The 20,302-nt window shown below is 36.6% G+C and overlaps 1 protein-coding gene across 4 annotated transcripts in view; it reads left to right on the top strand.

Annotated features, from left to right (window-relative positions):
• SBF2 (SET binding factor 2) overlaps window positions 1–20,302 on the top strand; it is a 230,214-nt gene that overhangs the window by 158,366 nt on the left and 51,546 nt on the right. For all 4 annotated transcript variants that reach the window (XM_021529471.3, XM_021529473.3, XM_021529472.3 and 1 more), the window contains exon 17: window positions 6,788–6,856. In XM_021529471.3, the coding sequence (XP_021385146.2) occupies window positions 6,788–6,856 (69 nt within the window). The remainder of the gene's footprint in view (window positions 1–6,787; window positions 6,857–20,302) is intronic.

The following is a 20,302-nucleotide window of genomic DNA, read 5'->3' as shown; positions in this document are numbered from 1 at the left end:
AATGTTTTGCAGTGGCTGCTGAAGTGTTTCGGTCTTCCAGGGCTCTAGGAGTACACTGCAGTTCCTAGATATATTATCAATTAATCACCCCCTCCAACTGAGCAGTTAATGGATATTGATCACTTTTTTATCATTAATTGCAATGTATTCTATCATTTGAGTGTTGTTTGTCAAAACTTTTTACAAATTGCTCTGCAGGACCTTGTATCACAGCTGGTGTAGTTTAAGGTTTGGACAGAGTCACTGTGAATGAAGCCCTGCTGTGAAATAAAAGTCAAAAGGCATCTTGGCATCCCAACCATTTCCTTGGGAGAAGATTACAGCCTGAGTATGTTGAACTTTATTGCCATGGGCCTCATGACAGTATTCAGAAACATGCATGGCATTTCTGTTAAAGAAACTCAGATGTGCTGAGACACGAGGGATGGCATTCTTGTTTTTATCAGTATCTTGCAAAAAAAGTTACATGTTTTTGGGCTTCTGGGGTACAGAAAAATACAGTGACAAATGTGTAATTTATGCATATAAAAATTAAGGTTCCCGATCTCCTAAATGTAATTTGTAACAAGGAGGAGGAAATGACTTACCTCAAGCCTAGACGGAAATGTGTTTATTGAGAAAGCATGGGGGTTGGGGGGGCTTGACAGCTCTTCTTTGAGTGAAATGTTGTTTCTTGTTTTCACTTGCTGTGAGATCAGGAGTAGGATGGGGCTGCATAGAGAAAATTTGTTGTATTTGCTAGCTTGTGAATGTGTGGAGTAAAGCAAAAGGAAACTTGAAAATCGTTGGACACTATGTGCTTGTGTAATTGCATCTGAACTGCTTTGATTGAATCCTGTTCCTTATACCACTATGCTTCAAGGGCAGGCAAACTTATGATGATTCAAGGCCAGGTGAAGACAAACCTGAAGCTCCTCAGGAAGTAAAATACCTCCAAAATAAAACTGGGTCTCCTGCCTGGAATGGCAGCTTTGCAATATCTTGCATCCTGTTGCTGACAGGATAAGTTCCTTGATTTAATGGTCTTGCAAAGGCTCCTGATGAGGCAGAAAGACCACAAAGTCAAAACAAATCAGTGAGGATTCTCCTGGGCTGGGTGCTGTTCTTCTGCACTGGCATCACTCTGTGATGGCCATAGAGGGTGCAGAGGGTGTTACATGTGGCAGAATTCAGAGTACGGGTCAAGTCTGTGATCTGGACTTTGTGTTCAATTACTGCTGTCAGCCCAGGGTATGAGAAGCTGCTTATCAAAAGCCCAGAGATCTGATCAATGCTAAACTTGGAAACCACAGATAATAAGAGTGTCCTTGTCTTGGTTTTATTAACTGTGAATCCCTGCACCAGCGATTAGGCAGAACAAAAATAAAATTAAAAGCTTGTGTTAATGAGCGACGCATGAAATGTATTAGGGTCATTTATGAAGGAAGATTTGGTTTCTGCTAATTAATACTTTTGAAATGCTCTTTATATTCTTAACAAGACAAGAATTTTTAAAAATAATGAGGATTTTCTTAGGGCCGTATCTCCCAAGTTTTGAATTTGTTCTTATAATTCTGTCAAAAGTTAAGGCAACAGGTAGTGAGCTCTATGGATTTTCTCAGTATGTCTGCTTTTCATCCTGTTTTTCAGGTCCCAGTAGTGTTCCACTTAATAAAATTGTAGCTGCTTCAATAAGGTTTGATTTCACCTTTATCAACAAAAAGGAAAAATTTGATCCCACTGTAAAGCAAAGCAGCAGCTGACATTGATGGTGACTTCACTAGACAAAGCTCTATATGAATAGTAGCAAAAAAGTAAATGCACATGGATTTTCACTGAAAAAAGCAATTTTGCTTATGAGTCTAATAATGATTTAGACTTTCTTGTGAAGTTAATTATGTGATGCTAGTAAAAGTAGTATAAGTGATTATTATCACATTGGCATTTATTTCAACAAACTAATTTTAACTATGGCTTTATCTGTGAAGTTAAAACTTTTAAGTTAAATACTTTTTAAAGTTATTTTGGAAATTCCAAGTAGGACTGAGGTTTTTCAAGACAGCATATAATTATATTAGCTGTAATCAGATATTGCTAAATTAATTGTCAGTTTATTTACTTACATTTTTGATTCTGCAAGGATTGAATATAAAGGACATTGATGGTAGCATCAGTTTACATAGAAGATGTTTTCTTTGATCAAAACTCATTTGTAATAGTTCAATTGCATTAATTTTGTATTTGTAGATGAATGAGTAAAATCTGTGCAGCTTATCTAATAAAAATGAAAAATTACCTCATTAATATTAAGGTATGGTTATGAATAACACTGCAGTTCTACCTGATGAATCTCTATTCCTTTTAGCAAACAAAACAATTTTTCTAAGCTGGGCTGTTGAATTCTTACTACTACAAAAGTAGTAGCTTGTGCATCAGGATTGACAGTTCATATTTTCAAAATACAAACTGCATCAATAATAAAAATTCAGTGATTCATTAAAACCCTGCCCACATAATACATCTGTAATAATTGGGATTAAAACCTGACACCAGTGAAGTAATCTGTTGAATTTGTAACTAATGTTTCACCTGTAATTTGTTGATGTTCTGCACATAGTTACATGTGCTGACTTAACTGTTCTTGGGTTAGTGCTTTAAAAACACATCTGACCCTAAAGTTTCTGCCTTTTTTTTTTTTTTTTTTTTTGTTTTTCTGGATTCATTCTGAGCTTAGTCCTGCAGGGTGATGAATGCTCTTCGTATGTCTGAAAATTGACTTCAGTTATTCTCAGGAGGGACAGTGCAGTGTTGAGCAGCATTTTTAACAGAGCATGCACGCATCCTCCTGTGCTGCCAAAAAGGTATGGATCAAGTGCTGCCATATTCAGCTTTTTAGTTTGGATTCAGTGCATGCTGCAGTCATTTCATGTGATAGTCAGGTCTGTGGGGAAGTCAGTCTATTTGTGGTGTTCCTGAATGTAAGGCAAAATTGGATCCCAAGTTTTTAGCATACTCAGATTTCTGCAGATTATTAAAAATGCGATGTCTGTTTGAAAAGCTTAGTGCCTAAAGCAGAATGGGTTTTAATGCAGGAAGATACTGTATCAGGTAGCAGTTAATGAGAGATACTATCAAGATGAATTTAAGAAGAAAATTCCACCTCAAATGTTATCTAGATGTTCCATACATGTCTTCTAGATTTTTATCATGTGACTAAGAGAAAACAGAAATCCCTAAGTGTAAGTTGTTGTTTAATGCAGGAAGAGAGGTAATTTTTGTGCACTGGCACAGTGCTTCACTGGCTTGGGCTTGCTCTTGTGGGATATCAGAGGGAATTTAACAGCATTTTTGGACCTGCATGTCCAGGAGCAGATCAGGGGAGATCTTTTCCTGGGGTGACTTTTCCCAGCTGTTCATCACTAGGACCACTCTGCAGAGGGCATCTCAGCTTCGTGGTGGTGCACAGTTCCTGGTGGTGTACAATTCCTGATGATGCACAGTTCATGATGATGTACAGTTCATGATGGTGCACAATACCTTGTTTTCCAAGCAAGCATTCCAGGCAGTGCCTGTTCTGAAGCCAAGAGTGAGGAGCAGAGCTGACTCTTTCCTTCAGCACCAGAAGCCTAAGCCACCTACCAGATTCCAAAAGTCATCAGTGCTCCCCCATATCAGCCCCATGTGTCCAGCCAAGCAGCCAAAATCTGTAACTTCCAAGCTCTCAGCTCTGCAATCTAATGACAATATGGAACCACCAAAGTTTTGCTGCATATTTAAACTGACTGGAGTATAAAAGTAATTCACATGCGTTGTCGAAGTAAGTGATGTAAGGAAAAATATTTTCATTTCTTATTCACTTGTCAATTCAGTGTAGCAAAGCTATTTTAAGTGTACATGAATTCCTGTAGTGTTTCCAATCTGCTACAGAGTTCAGCAACTGTCTGGATATAGGATCAGTATGGCCAGAGCAATGTGCCAGGTTTTCACTCAATTAGGCATGGATTCAAAGCAGTACTCTGCATATCTCATGGTGGAAGTCTGTATTTCACTGTCAAAGGACGTTGGGTTTTTTTGGTGATTAATTTGCTGAAAATAATTTTTTCTCCCTATATGTGTTTCAGCTTCATTTTGTGCAAATTAGGTGGAAAAACTTCGATTATTTTATGGTATTTGATTTTTCTTTACTTCTGTAGCAACAGTAAGAGCATTTTTCACAATTGGTAAAGACATTATATGTAAGGCAGCTGGATTGCATTGTTTCAGGAGTCTAAATTAATTACCTACAACACATATATGACATTTCCAGTACTTTGGTTTGTTTGTAAAATTGAGAAGCTGAGATTTCAGTGCAACATCTCTTTTGTCTATGGCATTCTGTCTTGAAGTTACAATGCAGGTAAACAATTAATTAATTCCACTCATCTTAAAACAACAGTGTTGTAATTTATTCCTAACTGAGATAATTTTGTATTCCTTGTCATATAGAGGAGAAGAAAAAAAAATATATAGAGATAGTACTTCCACATTACAAGTCCATGTACTGCTAACATGGAATATGTGGAGAATTTCATACTTGAAGGAAGGAATGGAAAAATAATCTAATGTGTTGTTTATATGGTGTTGATATATATCTTTGAGACATATGTTAGCTCTTGGAGTATTGAATGCTCTCTAGGTGAAGATACATTGCTCAGTTTTTATAAAGATATTTTTATGTATATTTTGGATAAAAGCCCGAACTCTTTGAAATAATTTGAACTAAGGGATTAAGTAGGTAACCTAAAATTGAGGATGGATTATTTTATACCTGGTTATAAATAATCACATACAGAAATAAGATATGTATTTCTTTGAAAGCTGTTGCACATTTCTAAAGATTGGAAAGTCAAATTTTAAGTGGAAAGTGTTCTTGTTAAGTGAAAAAGTAGTAAGAATATTTATCATATTTTGAACTAAAAATATGTATGCTAACTTCCAAATGGGGATTAAGGATGTGGATAACAATAGGGAATAATGCAGAAATGGAAAATTGAAAGCAGCTGAGGCTGTGTCCTTTAGCCTTATGCTCTGAGATTTTACAAACTAATTTGGGTTTGCTTTATATATATTTTGCAATACCAAGAGGCATCACTGGAACATTTATTGAGTTTTTCAGTGTCCATTTTTGTTAGTTTTCCTCTACCAGATTGGAAGTGTGTTATGAAGTGTGAGCACTTGCCAAACTCATGTTGTCCATGCACAGTTAGCATTCATGCATTTGTGCAGAGTTAGACTCATTGGAACCCTCAGTAACGCTGTGCAGAAATAAACCTTCACAACTCTGAACTTGTTGTGTCCCTTTTCAGAATTTATGTGTAAGCAGTTTTCTAACTGCTGCTGTATTTAATTATAATGGACATTGCTGTTCCATTTACGTGAGCTTGATTAAAGCAATAGAAGATGAAGGATTTGTTATTGAGAAATCACAAAGGTTGAAATAGACTTTAAAATTATGAGAAGCAAAATAGTCTTGTGATGAGTTTTTTTGGTCTGTTGTTTTGAACCTGCAATCCACATGACTGCAGCCATTTAAGAACAAAAAATTAGATGAATACAAATAACATCCTAATAATCCATACATTGTTGGTTTTATAATGCAGGTTTCATATTTCTGCTATCACAATTGGCTGGTGCCAGTTTTTTGCTAGTTCTGTTTTAGATAACTCTGATATGTTGAAGGCATAAATGTAAAGTCTGGCAGAGGAATAGTTGAGCTATATCAATGTTGGCATTTGTTAGTAGGAGTGGTTTGAGTTGCAGAGTGCCCACTGTAACAATGATGTTAAAAATTTTAAAATGAATTGTTCAACTAGAAATGTTGGTTGTTCTTTGATTATCCAGGGGCACAATGGTGATACATTTTTCAACTGTACAAGTATGTGCATTATTGTGTTCTTTAGTGATGGAAAAGAGCTGCTGAAAAAACACCTGATCACTTTTTGAAAAAGTATAATTTTTAACTCTTGTTGGGTATTTCTTATTCTTTTTTTTATGGCCATAAAAATTCAAGTAGTTTGTTTTTTTAAATATCAAGTTACATTCCAATTCTGCTTTCTTTTAAAAGACTTCCGTAATAAAATCACAACTTTCATCAGCACAATTACTAGTTGATTTACTTTGGCATACCCTTTTCTGCCTAGAGAGACATGAATGACACACTTGACTGTTGAATGAGGCATTCAAAGACTTGAAGAGAATGGGTTTTCATCTTCTTTTAAAGTTAACCTTGTGCCAAACTTTTGTAGAGGCTGTGGAGGTGATTATTTCATATTGCATAAATGTCACTTCCTTCACGTAGACGTTTTGAAAGGGAATTCTTTGGTCATCACATCACTTCCACTTTAGTCACGTTTGCTCTTGACCCAAATGGAAGCAAGCTACCTTTTTATTGTTTCCTAAATGAGGAAAACTTTCCTAATTATGTATAAACTATGTCAGTGAATTTGTATTTCTGACATATGAATGAGAAATTGGCTAATAAATTTCTAAAGTGGGAAGAGTCGCTTCCCACTATATTTCTCCAATACCTGTCTGGGAGAAATCATGAGAAAATAGTTTGATAGATAGAAAGATATGTATGTGTGTATATATATGTGTGTGTGTATATATATACACACACTCATAAATATGTGTTGTCTTTACATGATACCAAATGATTAAAGGTTCCATTACGTGTCAGGAGGATGCCAGAGGGACTCCATAAGGCAGAAATGAAATTACAGTGCATAAAATGGTTTTGCTTATTTTCTTCCTTGTTTTTTTCTTGCAGGATTGTTCATCTTCAGAAGAATACAACATTGCTGCAGCATTGCTGCCCCTGACAACTGCCTTCTATAGGGTAAGTTTCTATTGCAACCACTGCTATTTTGTATTTTTTTACACCACATTATTAAAATGGTGAAAGAGATGACAGGCAGGAAGATTAATTCTAAAACTTATTAATGTCAATGGAAATCATCAAATAGACTGATATGTACATTACTCTAGGACACTTATTGATGTTGGGTCATTAGGATTATGAGACATACACAAAATGCAGGCTATATGATTGGTTAGAGAATTACCATTGAATTATATTTAGTCACTAAAATAATAGAATAATTTCTGATGCTACTATGTAAGAACTATTTATTGCAGTTCTACTGTGTTTAATTTGGCAGGTTAAACATGCACTGGCCAATATAATACAATGGTCACTGTAGCAAAGTTGGCCAATAAAGTACTTGGCCAAAAGTACAATGAAGTTTCCAGTCTGTGTAGTTAGTTTTGGAGGATATTGTAGCTGGGTTGTTTTAACTGTGTATTTGTTTTCATTTTCTTGCTTTGGTTTCTTTTTTAGAGGCGGGGGGAAGTACATAATGTTTGATAGTGGCAAAATACAATATGATAGTAAATAAAAAAAATATAAATAATGAAAATTTTGTAAGTAATCATTTCAGAAGCAGAACTCTTGTAGTATGACTGTATTTCAATGTCCCAATACAGTAGTGTTTTCACCAGTTCTGGGTAGCTCTAGTCCTGCTTTTTAGGATGTACATACCTGAGGAGATAAGTTCAGAATATGGACTTGCTTGCAATATTAAATAAACTTTGCTTAATGTCAATATTGCTATACAACCAAGTTTGGGAAATAGGTGCTTAGCCATTGATAACTGGTACACGGTGATAGCGCAAAACAGTAATGGCTGTGACAGCTTATCTGCACATTAATAATACAGCAATTGAAAAATGCAACCTTCCACCTTTCAGAAGGCCATGGGGCATTTATCAGTAGCCAGAAATGCAGAAAGTTCCCTGTTTTAGCTGAATGGAAACCAAGGTTTCTGCAACAAAAAGGCTACAAGATCAGTCAGTCATTTTTAGTTTAAATTATATGTTCTAATAAATTTCTGGCTTTTTTTGAACTAGAAAAATATTCTGTCATGTTTTTAGAATAAAAAATGTCAAACTTTACCAGTCATAGAAACCTGAATCATGTGTTGAAAGCAAGAGCAATTTTGACAAACTTAAATGTGTAGATTTCCTGACATTTCTTATTTAAACTAGTACTTAACAACATGTATGGAGCATGAAGTGGCAGGGTTTTTTCCTCTTCTTGAACTGTAAAAAAGTTTTATTTAAATGTGTTTTAGTTTATAGCTGTACATAATAACCCACAGCTGCTCTTAGGGGAGAGTGTATATTTTCATTCTCTTATGTAAAGTAGCATGGTGAGATGTTAAGTTTTTCAATCCCAGCAAATTGACTTTCTCCCATCTTTAGATCCAAGTTTATCTTTCTCTGTTCCCTCTGTTTTGAGTCCTTCAGTAGCAGAATTGTTGTTTTGCATTTGCTGCTGCCACAAATATTTAATTTGAGGGAAGAGATAATGAGCTATAGAAATTTCCCTCTTCCCTATTTTATTCTTACTAGTGCATAAATTCTACATTTTCAAGAAACTTCTACTTTCTTTTATTTTCTGGTTTTTAGTTTTGCTTATAAGAATAGCCAAGAGAGTCCACATAGCTCATTACCTGGAGAGGTACAGGGAGTGTTTTGGGGTGTTGGAGCAGTTTGGTTAGATTCCTACCTTGGTAAAGTTTGATCAAGCAGGCAAAAAAAAAAAAAAAAAGACAACAAAAAGAGACTTTTAAATGTATTATCAGAAGTTCTGAAAAAAGCTTAAACAAGTTTTGATTTCACCATCAAGCAGAGCAAAAATCTGGATTGAATACAAAATATATTTAAGTAATTTCATCTACACACTCGTATTTTTTGGTAGAGGTACCAAGATCTCACACCATTTCTCTCACAGAAAGTTCTCTAAAATCTTTTTTTAATACCATGGACTATTAACTCTAAAAATACACTCAGGAAACTGTGAGTCCCTTGGTGGAAGAAGCATGATGAGTTTTTTAATGTGCCTGACCTGAATTAAAAATTAAAATAACCTGACTATTAACTTGCAAAAGCCAGCTGTTAATGCATAATAGAAAAAGAATTTTGTTTTTCCCAGATCTAATCCTCAGGTTCAGTGATGGTCCCCTTTGGTATGTCCCATTAGATACAATTCTTTGGCAAAAGTACTTATTTTGGCATACAACTATTCATACTAAACACAAACTGACATGCTGTTCGGAACATAAGATTATTGCACTAACTTTGCAGTGGTTAGTTAAAATTCAGATTAACAGTTTAAGGTTCAGTTTGAGTAAAATTTATACTTTTGAGTAAACTGATTCTTTTTGAGTACAAAATTATACTTTTTGGAGGATCTTTCAGCTTCTCTAGAGGTTTTCAAAATTGTGTCATAAACTAGAGTGAATATTCTACCTGGCATGAGCTTGTGCTTCAACATGAAGAATTAACTTACCTCTGCCTCATGATTGTGTTGATGCTTCCCAAGGATGAAGCAGTGCCTGGCAGAGTGCAGTTCTTTTATTGGTGTTTCTGTTCTCAGAATACCATGTTTGATGCCAGCAGCCTGTTAAATCTCATTTCACCCACCCCTTTTGAGACTGGACAATGTTCTTAGTGCCAGGAATAGACAGGACTTGTGCATCTGACAGTGGCACAGGGTTTCATTTGTCTGTTCATTGGTGTCATTGTGCAGGCAATGCTCCAAGTCAAGTCATCCTGACAAAATCTGTAGTAAATCTAAAAGTATAGTAGAGTTCTAAGAGTCTGTACAGGTCAGTCCAGTCTGATATTTTACCATCTGTGTTTGCTGTAGCATTTTGATGGGAAATCATGATGGGATTTCATGTTGCAGTATTTCATTGTTAGTGTAATTCCTTTTCCTTCCAATGAAGTATTATAAAGAAGTTACACAACTTCACAGTTCCTTTATGGAAAGACTGTTGTGTTCATGAAATGTTAGGTTTCATTTTCTTTATCCAAGACAAAGCAGAGCACAAATGAAACAATTACCTGTTCTTCCCAAATAACTCCACTGTGTTTTACTGAACACAGTGCAGTCACAAAATATTTGAGGTGTATAAATAATGAGAAGGACGTGGTTTTGTTTGAGTTCAGCAGATAAGCCAAGAAACTGAGCAGTAACACAACTGAAAACTTGGAGGTGATGTTGGTAAGATTCTGGAATGGTTGTGTCATGCACTAGCCTTGAGGGATTTTAAAATATTTTTGGTAAAACAACAGAAAATTTAAAGAGGGGAGCAAGTTGCCATGATGTAACCCATCTTGTCTTAATGCCTTTGCTAATTTAAAAATTAGTCCAGGGTATTTCTACACAGATCCAATTAAAATTACAAGAAACATCACGCTGTGTACAGCGTGCTAGGAACTCTTGGGATGTCTGGTGAAATTTCAGAATTCTCCCTGAAGTCTGGTGAGTGATCTATTGTGAAACTTGATCAGGCAGGATTTGATCACACTCTAAGTAAGAGCTGATGGGATTAAAGTCATAGACAGGAAGTCAGCACTGGTTGCATATTTGTGGCCTGGAGTAATAATTGAATTTTGCTAGAAAAAATAGTCCCTATGCTTTTTAAAATTTTTAAATATTGGACACAAGCTACTAGCAAAATGTGACTCATCAGTGACAGTAGACTTTGGTGTGTACTGCGAATGTCACAAAAACAAACAAATTTTTGCTTCTGGGTTAGAAAAAGGTTTTAGTTTACCGTTAGTAATACCGTTGGAATTTTGTTTAAAATTGAAACAATATAAATAAGATGTATTTATACGTGAAGATAAAAGAATTTTTCCATGTTTTCATGGTACCAATGACCCATGCTTATTTGGTATGTGCTCACTTCTGTGTTTCAAGTGGAAATGTAGTATTCCTTGGTGGATAAAGTGTATAAAGTGGAAATGTAGTATTCCTTGTTGCTGTGGAAAAGAGGTCTTGTTCTACGTGTGGGAAGAGAGGAGGAGGGGAAGGGACCTGTTTTAATGATGTTTTCCTTGCATGAACTCGCGAGGAGCAGCGTGGCGCTTGCGCAAGCGGCGCTGTCCCCTCCACGGCGCTGCCTTCCCTCCTAGGCTGGCAGGATGTGGTGAGCCCCACGCTGCCTTCTGGAGAGCAGCCAGGCAGGAGCATGGCAGGCTCCAGTTCCAGCCTGTCCTGGACAATGGCACAGCAGCAGAGCTGCCACCACAGGGTCCCAGCGCTGCCCCAGGCAGAGGCCACCTCTCCATCTGCCCTCCCTGGCAGCTCAGCTGATGCTCGGCGCTCTGCTCAGCCTCTCTTGCATCTCTCACCCACTGAATGTTAGACGCAGTTGTGTTCTCCTCTCAACCTGATTGCTCAAATTATAGCCAAGTTGGTTACTCCTCAGGGATCTTTTCCAAAATTTTATGACTAAATTGTTGTGGTTAACACGTATATGATACCTTTCTACCACATTGCATAGTCAACAGTAACACTTGCAAATTTTCTGTTGTTTGGCATTCAGAAGTGTTTACATAAAGGAAGTGGCGTAATAAAAATACACTATTGTAAGGGTAAACTTTTTTCTGTGTAGATGTTATGAATGGGTTTCCACATTTATAGACAAGCATTTCTTTAAATGGCAGGATTCAGAGCAGTATTATTTTTCAAAATCACAGGTTTATTAGAAAATTAGAAAATAATTAATTTCTGAGTCAGTTTTTTTAATGGTTTGATGTATGCTTGGAGAGTGCTGGTCTAGTTTAGGCAAAAATAAAAATGCAACAAAATGTCTCATAGTTTGGATGCATTACATTCAAACTGACATTTGTCTTAGCAAGATGAACTGGAGACTGCTTTAGAATTTTTATGTGACTAAATTATGTAATTCTTGGGAGGGAGAGAGGGAAAAACTGATTTTTTAATTGACTTTTTTTAAAATGCTTCTAAACCACAAAATTTCAAATAAAATCTAAGTTGGATACTGATGTGAATTTTTTTGTAGAGCTTGAAATGCAATGAGAGAAATGAGTCTGCAGCTTTGCAGACTGGGGCTGGCTGAAATCATTAGGATATGGCATCATTGGGCCGTTCATCTGCATGGCTGCCCATTTTTCATTTGTACTCCATGTTCCTGTACTTTTGTTGAGAATGAAAGAGAATTACATAAAATCAGAGACTTTTTTCAGAGTTTTTAAAAGAACAACATTTGGTGTAAATAATTTAACTTAAAATCTTTGGATATAGTACACAACATTTATTCAGCTCATCTTAAGAAGTATCCTGGCAGCATTTTTGTGAAGAAAAGGATTTTCATCCAAGGGTTTTTTTTATAATCTTCAAGGAGAATACAAAATTGTGAGTTAAGTAAGAAGTTGAATTAATAAAAAAATGTGAAACTGGAAGTGTTTCATGTTAATTCATTTCATGAATATAAATAATTTGAATGTTTTCCATAGTGAATTATATGTGGTGTTTTGCATAGCACAATAATAAAATGAAAGTAATTTGAGTGTGGACTTTCCTAGCTGAAACAGGTTACCAAGTTTCAATAACAGTTATGGCAGATACTCAGTGGAACAAAGTCTTTACTCCTTGAAATGCCTGATGAAATGACTGCTCAACTGCAGAACCTGAGGGTGTAGGAAGGATTCCCAACTTCATGGATGAAGGCTTTCTCTGAAGATTGGAGGCAGTACTAGTGAAATTCAGAATAGTTTATAGTATTTTAATCATTATCATGAACCCTCCCCTTCCAAGAGAGACCCAATTCAATGTTAATTATGTAACAGAAGCTGCATAATTTGAAATGTGCTCTTTGTTGTGTAGCAGCAGCTGTGAAGTCACAGGGAAGATGCTCCATGAAAGGCTGATGTGGAAAATCTGTGATTATGGGTGAAGAGTTAATTGCATTTTTATGTCTTTGTCAGGCAAATTTTACAGTGTCAGCTGGAATCAGTAGAATATTGGTCCACCTACTATGGAAAACAGTGGAATAATTTGGTACTAACATTATCTCTGTTACTTAATGACAACATTATATTACTGTTTATTTTAGAATTTGTGTAAATACCAGGGAATTGCACAAAGCTATTGGATGATGCAGTTAATTTAGAAAAGCAAAGTGAGTGGGTTTTTTTGCATTCAATGTGAATTTTGATTTTTAATTTTAGTTTTTTCACAACTGTGATTGTCCCAAGTAATTCTCATACTCATCAGCATGCTTTTAGCCTCCTGGAAAGCTAGAAAGACTTTCTGTAATGTGTTACCTTTCTCCACTGAAATATTTTCATCCTTGCACCTAGTTATTGTGCTTCCTTATAAAACTTTCTATCCTACTCTGGTGTGCTTGGATTAAAATCACTTCTGCTTTAAAATTCTTCACTCTTGAATTGCTGGCTTTAATTTAGGAAACTCCCATCGTGAAAGACTTCCTTTATTGTCTTGGCAAGGAGTTTTGTCTGCTTCCATTAATTTTCTTTTTGTATCTCTATCCTGCCAGTTCTGATACTATCTTAGTCTATGGAAATGTTTTTGTGACTGAAATAGTATTAAGTAACATTATTTTTAGTACTAAAATTATTTTATTTATCCATTGTCAGAAAGCTAATCCCTTTAATATAGAAACATATTTAAGTTGCCTGCTTGAAAAGAACATGGCTATATCATGTAATGAATGGATAATAGGGAAGAAGCTGAACCACAAAGGAACATTCCCAACATTATCAAGTGTGTATATGAGCATTATTTGCATTCCTGGAAAATCCAGGAGCCTTAATTGTGGACCAGAACTGCTGGTGTTACTTTTGTACTAAAAAACAGAAAAATGAAGAAACTTACCCTCAAGAGCTTACAACAAGTATTTGAAATAAGTAATAATACTTGAAGCCAGGCAGTTTGAGGCATTGGAAGGAAGCTGTGGAGTCATCATTATTGCTCATGATTCATGACAGTCATCATTATTCATAGTAGTAATCATTACTGTTGGTGATTCTGTGTACCAGTAGTTTAATTAGGGCTGAAGTTTTAATAGACATGGCCTAAAAGCAGGGTTTTATTGACTTTTGAGAGAAAATAATGTGGTTACTTGGCAGGTGTTTATGAACATGAGTGGGATCATGGAAGAGCATTTTTAAGGCAATGGTCGAAGTTCTGTCAATATTTCCAAACACTCCTCCAGTCAAAAGTTTTATTATATCAATTAAAATTTATTTTTATATAAATATTATAGTTCAGTAAATTATTTTTGTAAGAGCAAACATACTTTTCATGTTAAAACAGGAATCTGGGGATTCTTGTTAGTTATGATTGAGTACTTTTGCAGTATCCCTTGCAAACACAGGCACCCAAAAGTCATCTCTGATCCTTAAGATTTTAACTTGTGTACTTTGCTTCTGATAGATACATAATACATGCCAGTAGGATATATTTTATGTCTTTGTAGTGGAAAATATCTCACTTCCAAAACTATTTTACGTGGGGGAAAAGCAAATTAAGCAAGAAAGTATAATACAACAGGTTAGCATATTAACAGGAGAGACTAACTAGAGAATGTTTTTAACAAGGAATTTAGGAAATCCATTACTGAGGTAACTTTGCTCTGTTGAAGAAGCTGACTTTCCCAGAATGATAACACAGTGGAAAAATAATTTAGCAATCTGTAGTTCCTTTCCTTAGTGGTTTGTGGGAGGAAGTACTTGGTCAGGAAGAAAAAAAAGGCAATTTCCCCCAATTAAAATGAGACGTAATGATAAATTTTATATTAAATTTGTGTTACTGAGGAACTGACCACTGTTGCCTAGGATAAGGAGGAAGCTTTCTGTTGCATTTCCTCTGTATTGGACCACATCATTTGTAACTGATTTCACTTGAGCTTGTTTTCTAGAAATGATACATAAGTCTGGTTTAAGATGTTTAATTTCCTTATTGCCCATCTCTTTACGTTGTTACTTCTAGGGGGGATTACAGTGTTACAGAAATTCTGATTCACTTCGAATTTTCACCATGAAAGAATTTCTGGTGGCTTAATTAAAATCTAGTAAAGCTTCTGAGCTTCATGTGAAGGAATGTAAATGAAGTAACAGAGTCCCCCATGCGTTTTCCATATGTGTAAGGTCAACTTTGCCTCCTCATCACCATGTCCTTATCCCAGTAGAATGGAACTTTCTTCATGAAAACAATTTCCTTCACCGAGTTCCATTTCATTGTAGCATTATTATCTGATTTGAGCAGCATTATTTTATGTTTCCATGAGAGAGCAAATGCTTACAGATGGTAAGGGAGAGAAATTGCTGCTATATTTGTGTGTATTGCCTGCTTCTCTGTGAATGTCTCAGTTGCCATCCTAGATAGCTCATCAACAATTTAAACTGAGCGTGACCAAAGAATTGAGGTGTCACAAACACTTTTCTTATGTACATGTCCAAGTGACTTAAGCCCAAATTTGGAGTTTTTATCTCCTACTCTTGTTTTTATCCATATCCCTGTATTTTTTTCCATTTGCTGCTTTTGTACCCTTCATGACAGTACCTACAGTTGGAATTCTTGATGGGATGCTCTTCTTGACTTCCTCTGATTAATCACAGCTCTCTGAACTTGTGCATACCACATCAGCTCATTGTCATGAGTTCATAGCACTGTGCCAGGAAGAATTCACAGGGCAGGTGTGTGGCTCTCCTCTTCCTCGTGCCTTGCACGTGCCAAAACTGCACCTTACCATTTGGCAGAACTGTTCCTGACAATATCCTCCTCTGTAAGGCACTTCCACTCAGCACCTCATTTTCTGTGTCTGTTAGTCAAACTGGATCTTGTTTGAGCTCTCAAATGGCTTAGCTCAGAGTGCAAGTTCAGTTTTCTTGTCCTTACTTTCAGAATTCTTCATAATATTAAGGTTCTTGATTTTGCCCATCCTCTTTCTTTCACCATGTAGTATATCTATAATTCATATTGCCAAGATAAGATCTATTACTGTTAAAATTTTATGAATTTGCAGTTGATATTCTTTATTGAACCCTTACATCTTTCAAATTTGCTCATCCTGTTCTTGAGGGCTACTTGAGGACTATTGTTTTAATAGTTTCCTCAGATAAGAAACTGCTGCATATTGAGAGAAATTCAAAAATAATTTGACCAGTGAAGACAGAGAAAGCTCCCACAGAAGAAGGAAAATAATAATCAAAGAACTACTAGAATGAAGTGACAGAAGAACTTAAAGTAATTACTTTACCTACCCCCTTGGGGGTTGCTCTATTTAGCTGGACCTTAAGTTACATATCAGGTCATCAATAATTCTAAGAACCATTATTTTGAATCTAGCTAAAACCCGTCAACTGCTGAGATTTACAGGGTTTATTTGTTTCTGGGCACAGACCTGGATAACAACTTCGTGCTGTGGGTTGTTTTTGTGGATAGAGCCAATGCCACCATTCCAATGCACTCACAGGTGCACACTCACTGCTGAACCACCTGATCCAAAATTCAGTGACGTTTAAGGAGATTTTCAAAATAACTGTGTCAAAGCTTGAAAAACTCTTCAGATGGATTCAACACTTAACTGAGAGTTTGTGAAATCTGTATCTTAACTAATGGATTTAACCCACAAAAACTTTATAATGCTAGATAGAGGGAGAAAAATCAACTATTTCTCATCCACTTTGTGGAGTTTAACCTTATTTAAAACTGTGAAGTTCTGGTATGGAAATGTCTTCTCTTTTTTGTGGGATATGTCGTTCTAGACAATTTTAGTTTCCTTTCTTTCTTTGTATAACAAAACTATTAAAATCTCTTCTTTATCTCTTTGGAGAAATAAGTATGTTATTATGTGTATTATTCAATGTTACAGGGAACTTTGTAGCATATATCCATCTTGATAAATCTGTGTAGAAATCTGAGGTAATCGCATGGCTTTAAGTAATGTCTAGTAAATTACACGTGACCTTCAGGAATCTAGGATTAGAGATCATGAGTAATTAGATGTTTAATGACTTTTGCCAGAAAATGTATAAGGTAAATAAAGCTCCATCCAGAATTACATCCCATTTTTGCAAAATTCTAGAATTCTATTGCCCTCTGCTGGTTTAGTGTACCTGGCTGTGATTTGGTAGCGCTGAATTATGAGTGAATTGACCTTCCTTTTATTTTTCATAATGAAATAATAGTAGATAAACAGTGTAATGGATCACTTTACTACTCATTTTATTTTAAAATAGAAGTCAATCTTAAGTCTGGTTTGGTGGCTGGAAAGGGGGCAAATTGGTTTTTTTTCGTTGCTGAGATTTTCAAATTGAAGACGAAGCTCAATTTAATATTTCACCATCTTTTTCTAAAGCAGTAAAATTAACAGAAGCTTTGCAATTCTTCCTTCATGCTTTTATGACATTTCCCCACATTTGTGTGCACAATATGTGGGTATAATTTTATACTTTAGATGAAATAGGAAAGGTATCCATTGAACTGAATTTTTTGACTGATGTTATCCATGCAGCACACAGTCAGGCTTGAAAACATTCTCATGTACAATTATACTTGCTGGAGTATGTGTGTGTAACGGCTTTAAAGTGAGAGAGGGTAGGTTTAGAATCGAAAATAGGAGTAAATGGTTAATTGCAAAGGTGATGAGACGTTGAGAGAAGGTTGCCCAGAGAAGCTGTGGCTGCCCCATCCCTGGAAGTGTTCCAGGCCAGGTTGGATGGGGCTCTGAGCCAACTGGGACAGTGGAGGTGTCCCTGCTCAGGCGGGTGCTGGAGCTGGATGATCTCCAAGGTGCCTCCCAAGGCAGCAGCCCTGTGGTTCTGTGCTATGTGCACACACTGCAGCCTTGTCTGCAGGTAGGATGTAGGTAAGGATCTGTCCTGCTGGTCAGTCAGTGAGGGTTGGTCCTGGGGGACAACTGTGAAGTCTTTTGGGTTTTAGCAGGATCTGTGTGGGCACAGCATGGATGTGACTGCAGGACTGGCTGGTAGGACGTGTTTATGTGCAGAATTTGGTTTGCATCGCTTGGCCAGGGGTGGCTGCAGTAGCTGGTACCTGCTTAGGTGTCAATAGGTGCTGACTGACTGGATGTTTATCTCAGCAGGGACAGGGAGCAGCTCTTTAAATTAGCAGTGCCAGTGTGTCCTGATGATCCCTAAGCCTGCACTTACACATTCCAGGGACAACTGTAACCACTAGAGGAGAGGAGGAGCTTTGGCATGCAAAGGTGCTGCAGTAGCTTCCTCACAGAGGTCAGATGATGACCCATAGCCAGTGACTCCTTGAGGAGCTGAGGAGGAAGATACTCTTTGTGTTCAGCAGCACCTTCCTTCTCACTTGTTCTGCCTCGTTTTCTCAGCAAATATATCCAAACCAATAACTCAGGCTGTCAGTTGGAGACAGAAACCACTTTATTTCTGAAGTAAACTGGATTTCTCTAAAAGACAGTGCACTGTTGAGTTTGCCCCTTCATTTCCATAACTGAGAGACATGCAGAAAAATCTTGTGAGAAAAAAACAGGTATATTCATACTTGGGGTTTTATTCTTTTTGGTTTGAAAATCACTTTTCAGCTTCACAATCAATAGCTGGATCCTCTGCTTTCCTATAATAAACTTCCTTCTTTAAGTTTTGTGGTGTTAAGGGTAGTAACTGCTGAGTGACCAGCACAACACATGCTTTTCTTTATCAGAAACAAGCAATCTAGATAATTTAATGTTACAGAGACAATCTTTGAGGACCTGGACCCCACAGCGAGTTTGAGAGTTTTGGAACTGGTACATATTTCTTACTGAGCTGCAGATATCGTTTGCACAATCAGGAGTATCCAGTGCAGGGAAACCGGGAAAAAATTCCAGGCAGGTGTTATCCAGTACCTCTCAGTAAGGTGGAAATAATGGCAAGATAATTCCTGAATTCAGGAAGTTGCCTGTATAGTCTTACATAGCAAGTCCCAAACCTACCTTGTGTTCTCACAAACTCTGTAGTATGTAATTAATTATTTTGATGGGGTAAGGTCTGTTTCATATGGAATTTGGGAAGGGAGTGTTCAGGGGTTCTTAAGTTTCATAATCTGTTTAAAGGACTCAGTGCCCTTTGCAGAAGTTAACTGATTTTCTGTAGGTTGTTACAATTTACACCTCAGTGCTCTTTCTGTCATATTGACAGCTTTAGAATAAGGACTTCATCAGTTCAGAACTATTTTTATGATTTTCTTCTGGGGTCTGTTTTATGCAGTCAGTCCCTGAATCATTTCTTGTAAGTAGGAAATTCTTTTGCTGCCTCCTGCATTCATTCTGTCTGGCAGGAGTGAGTTACTGGGACAGAGAGAAAGCACAAATATCAGTGTAGTGTAGCTGCCCTGTGGAGAGCTAGGTGAAGATATGTTTTATATATGTAGTATTTCTTGATGGAAAACACCAAACTACTCTTCTACTTAAACTGGATCAATTCTGAGCAAATTCTTTTGAGTGCAGCAGTAAGCATTGGGGTCCTTTTGATGTTTTAGATGAGTTTCCATTCTAGGGAAATGGGCTGACTAAGCACTCTCAGCATAGAGAATATAGACACTGCAAACTTCATGGAATACTTGTGTTTGTACCAAGAGTATTTTTAGTCCCTGGGTTTAGGTTGCACAGAAACAACAGTGCTTCTTGAGGTTGGTATTGTTACTGGGTTTTTTTTTACAAACAAACTAACCCAAACAAGCAGAGAATCCAAAGTGATTTTGCCCAGAATAACTGGCAGAGCCAGGAACTGCAAGTCCTGATGTTGATTCTGTGCTCTGGCCACTATCAGGTTTTGCCATTTGTTTCATCACATGCAGGTGATGAGAAGGATAATATTTATGATCACTGAGCTTTTTTTGATGTGTTTTCTTTCATGCTTTTGTAAACAGTTTTTTTTTTAATTTGGTCTAGGAGTTATTATCAGTGTTGATTTATGTACTTATATGTGAACATAAATCTCCATTGTTTAAAAATCATGTTTTATACATGGCTGTTCATGGTTTTAAATTATGAGCACAGGAGGAGCATCTAAAAGCCCCTCATCCTTCCTGTCACATTTGTCCCCATGTGAAAATCATTTATCTTATTTTTATTTCTTTAGACCCACGGTTAGGAGCTTAAACTTCATTTTGAGTTTGTGTCAAAGATGACCCCTTTTCATCCCAGTTTACCCAATTACCTGATGTGGGTTGAATTATCAACTGAAGAGGTTGATAATCAACTCATTCCTTTGTGTGCATTTACTGTACAAATTGATGTGAATTAACCCTCCCAACTAGCTAGGCTTGAGCAGACTTTTTATTTCTTTTCTCCTTTTGTTTTTCCTTCCCCTTTTATTTTCCTTTCTCCTTTTACCTTCTCCCTCTTCTTGGCATTCATACTCCCTTTTTGCAGACATGTTGTGATTGGGAATTGAGTCCCAGTGAAAAAAA

The sequence above is a fragment of the Lonchura striata genome, chromosome 6 (genome assembly GCF_046129695.1).
Source record: "Lonchura striata isolate bLonStr1 chromosome 6, bLonStr1.mat, whole genome shotgun sequence".
Lineage (NCBI taxonomy): Eukaryota > Metazoa > Chordata > Aves > Passeriformes > Estrildidae > Lonchura > Lonchura striata.
The sequence above is the reverse complement of the archived record's forward strand: the minus strand, read 5'-3'. Positions and strand labels throughout refer to the sequence as shown.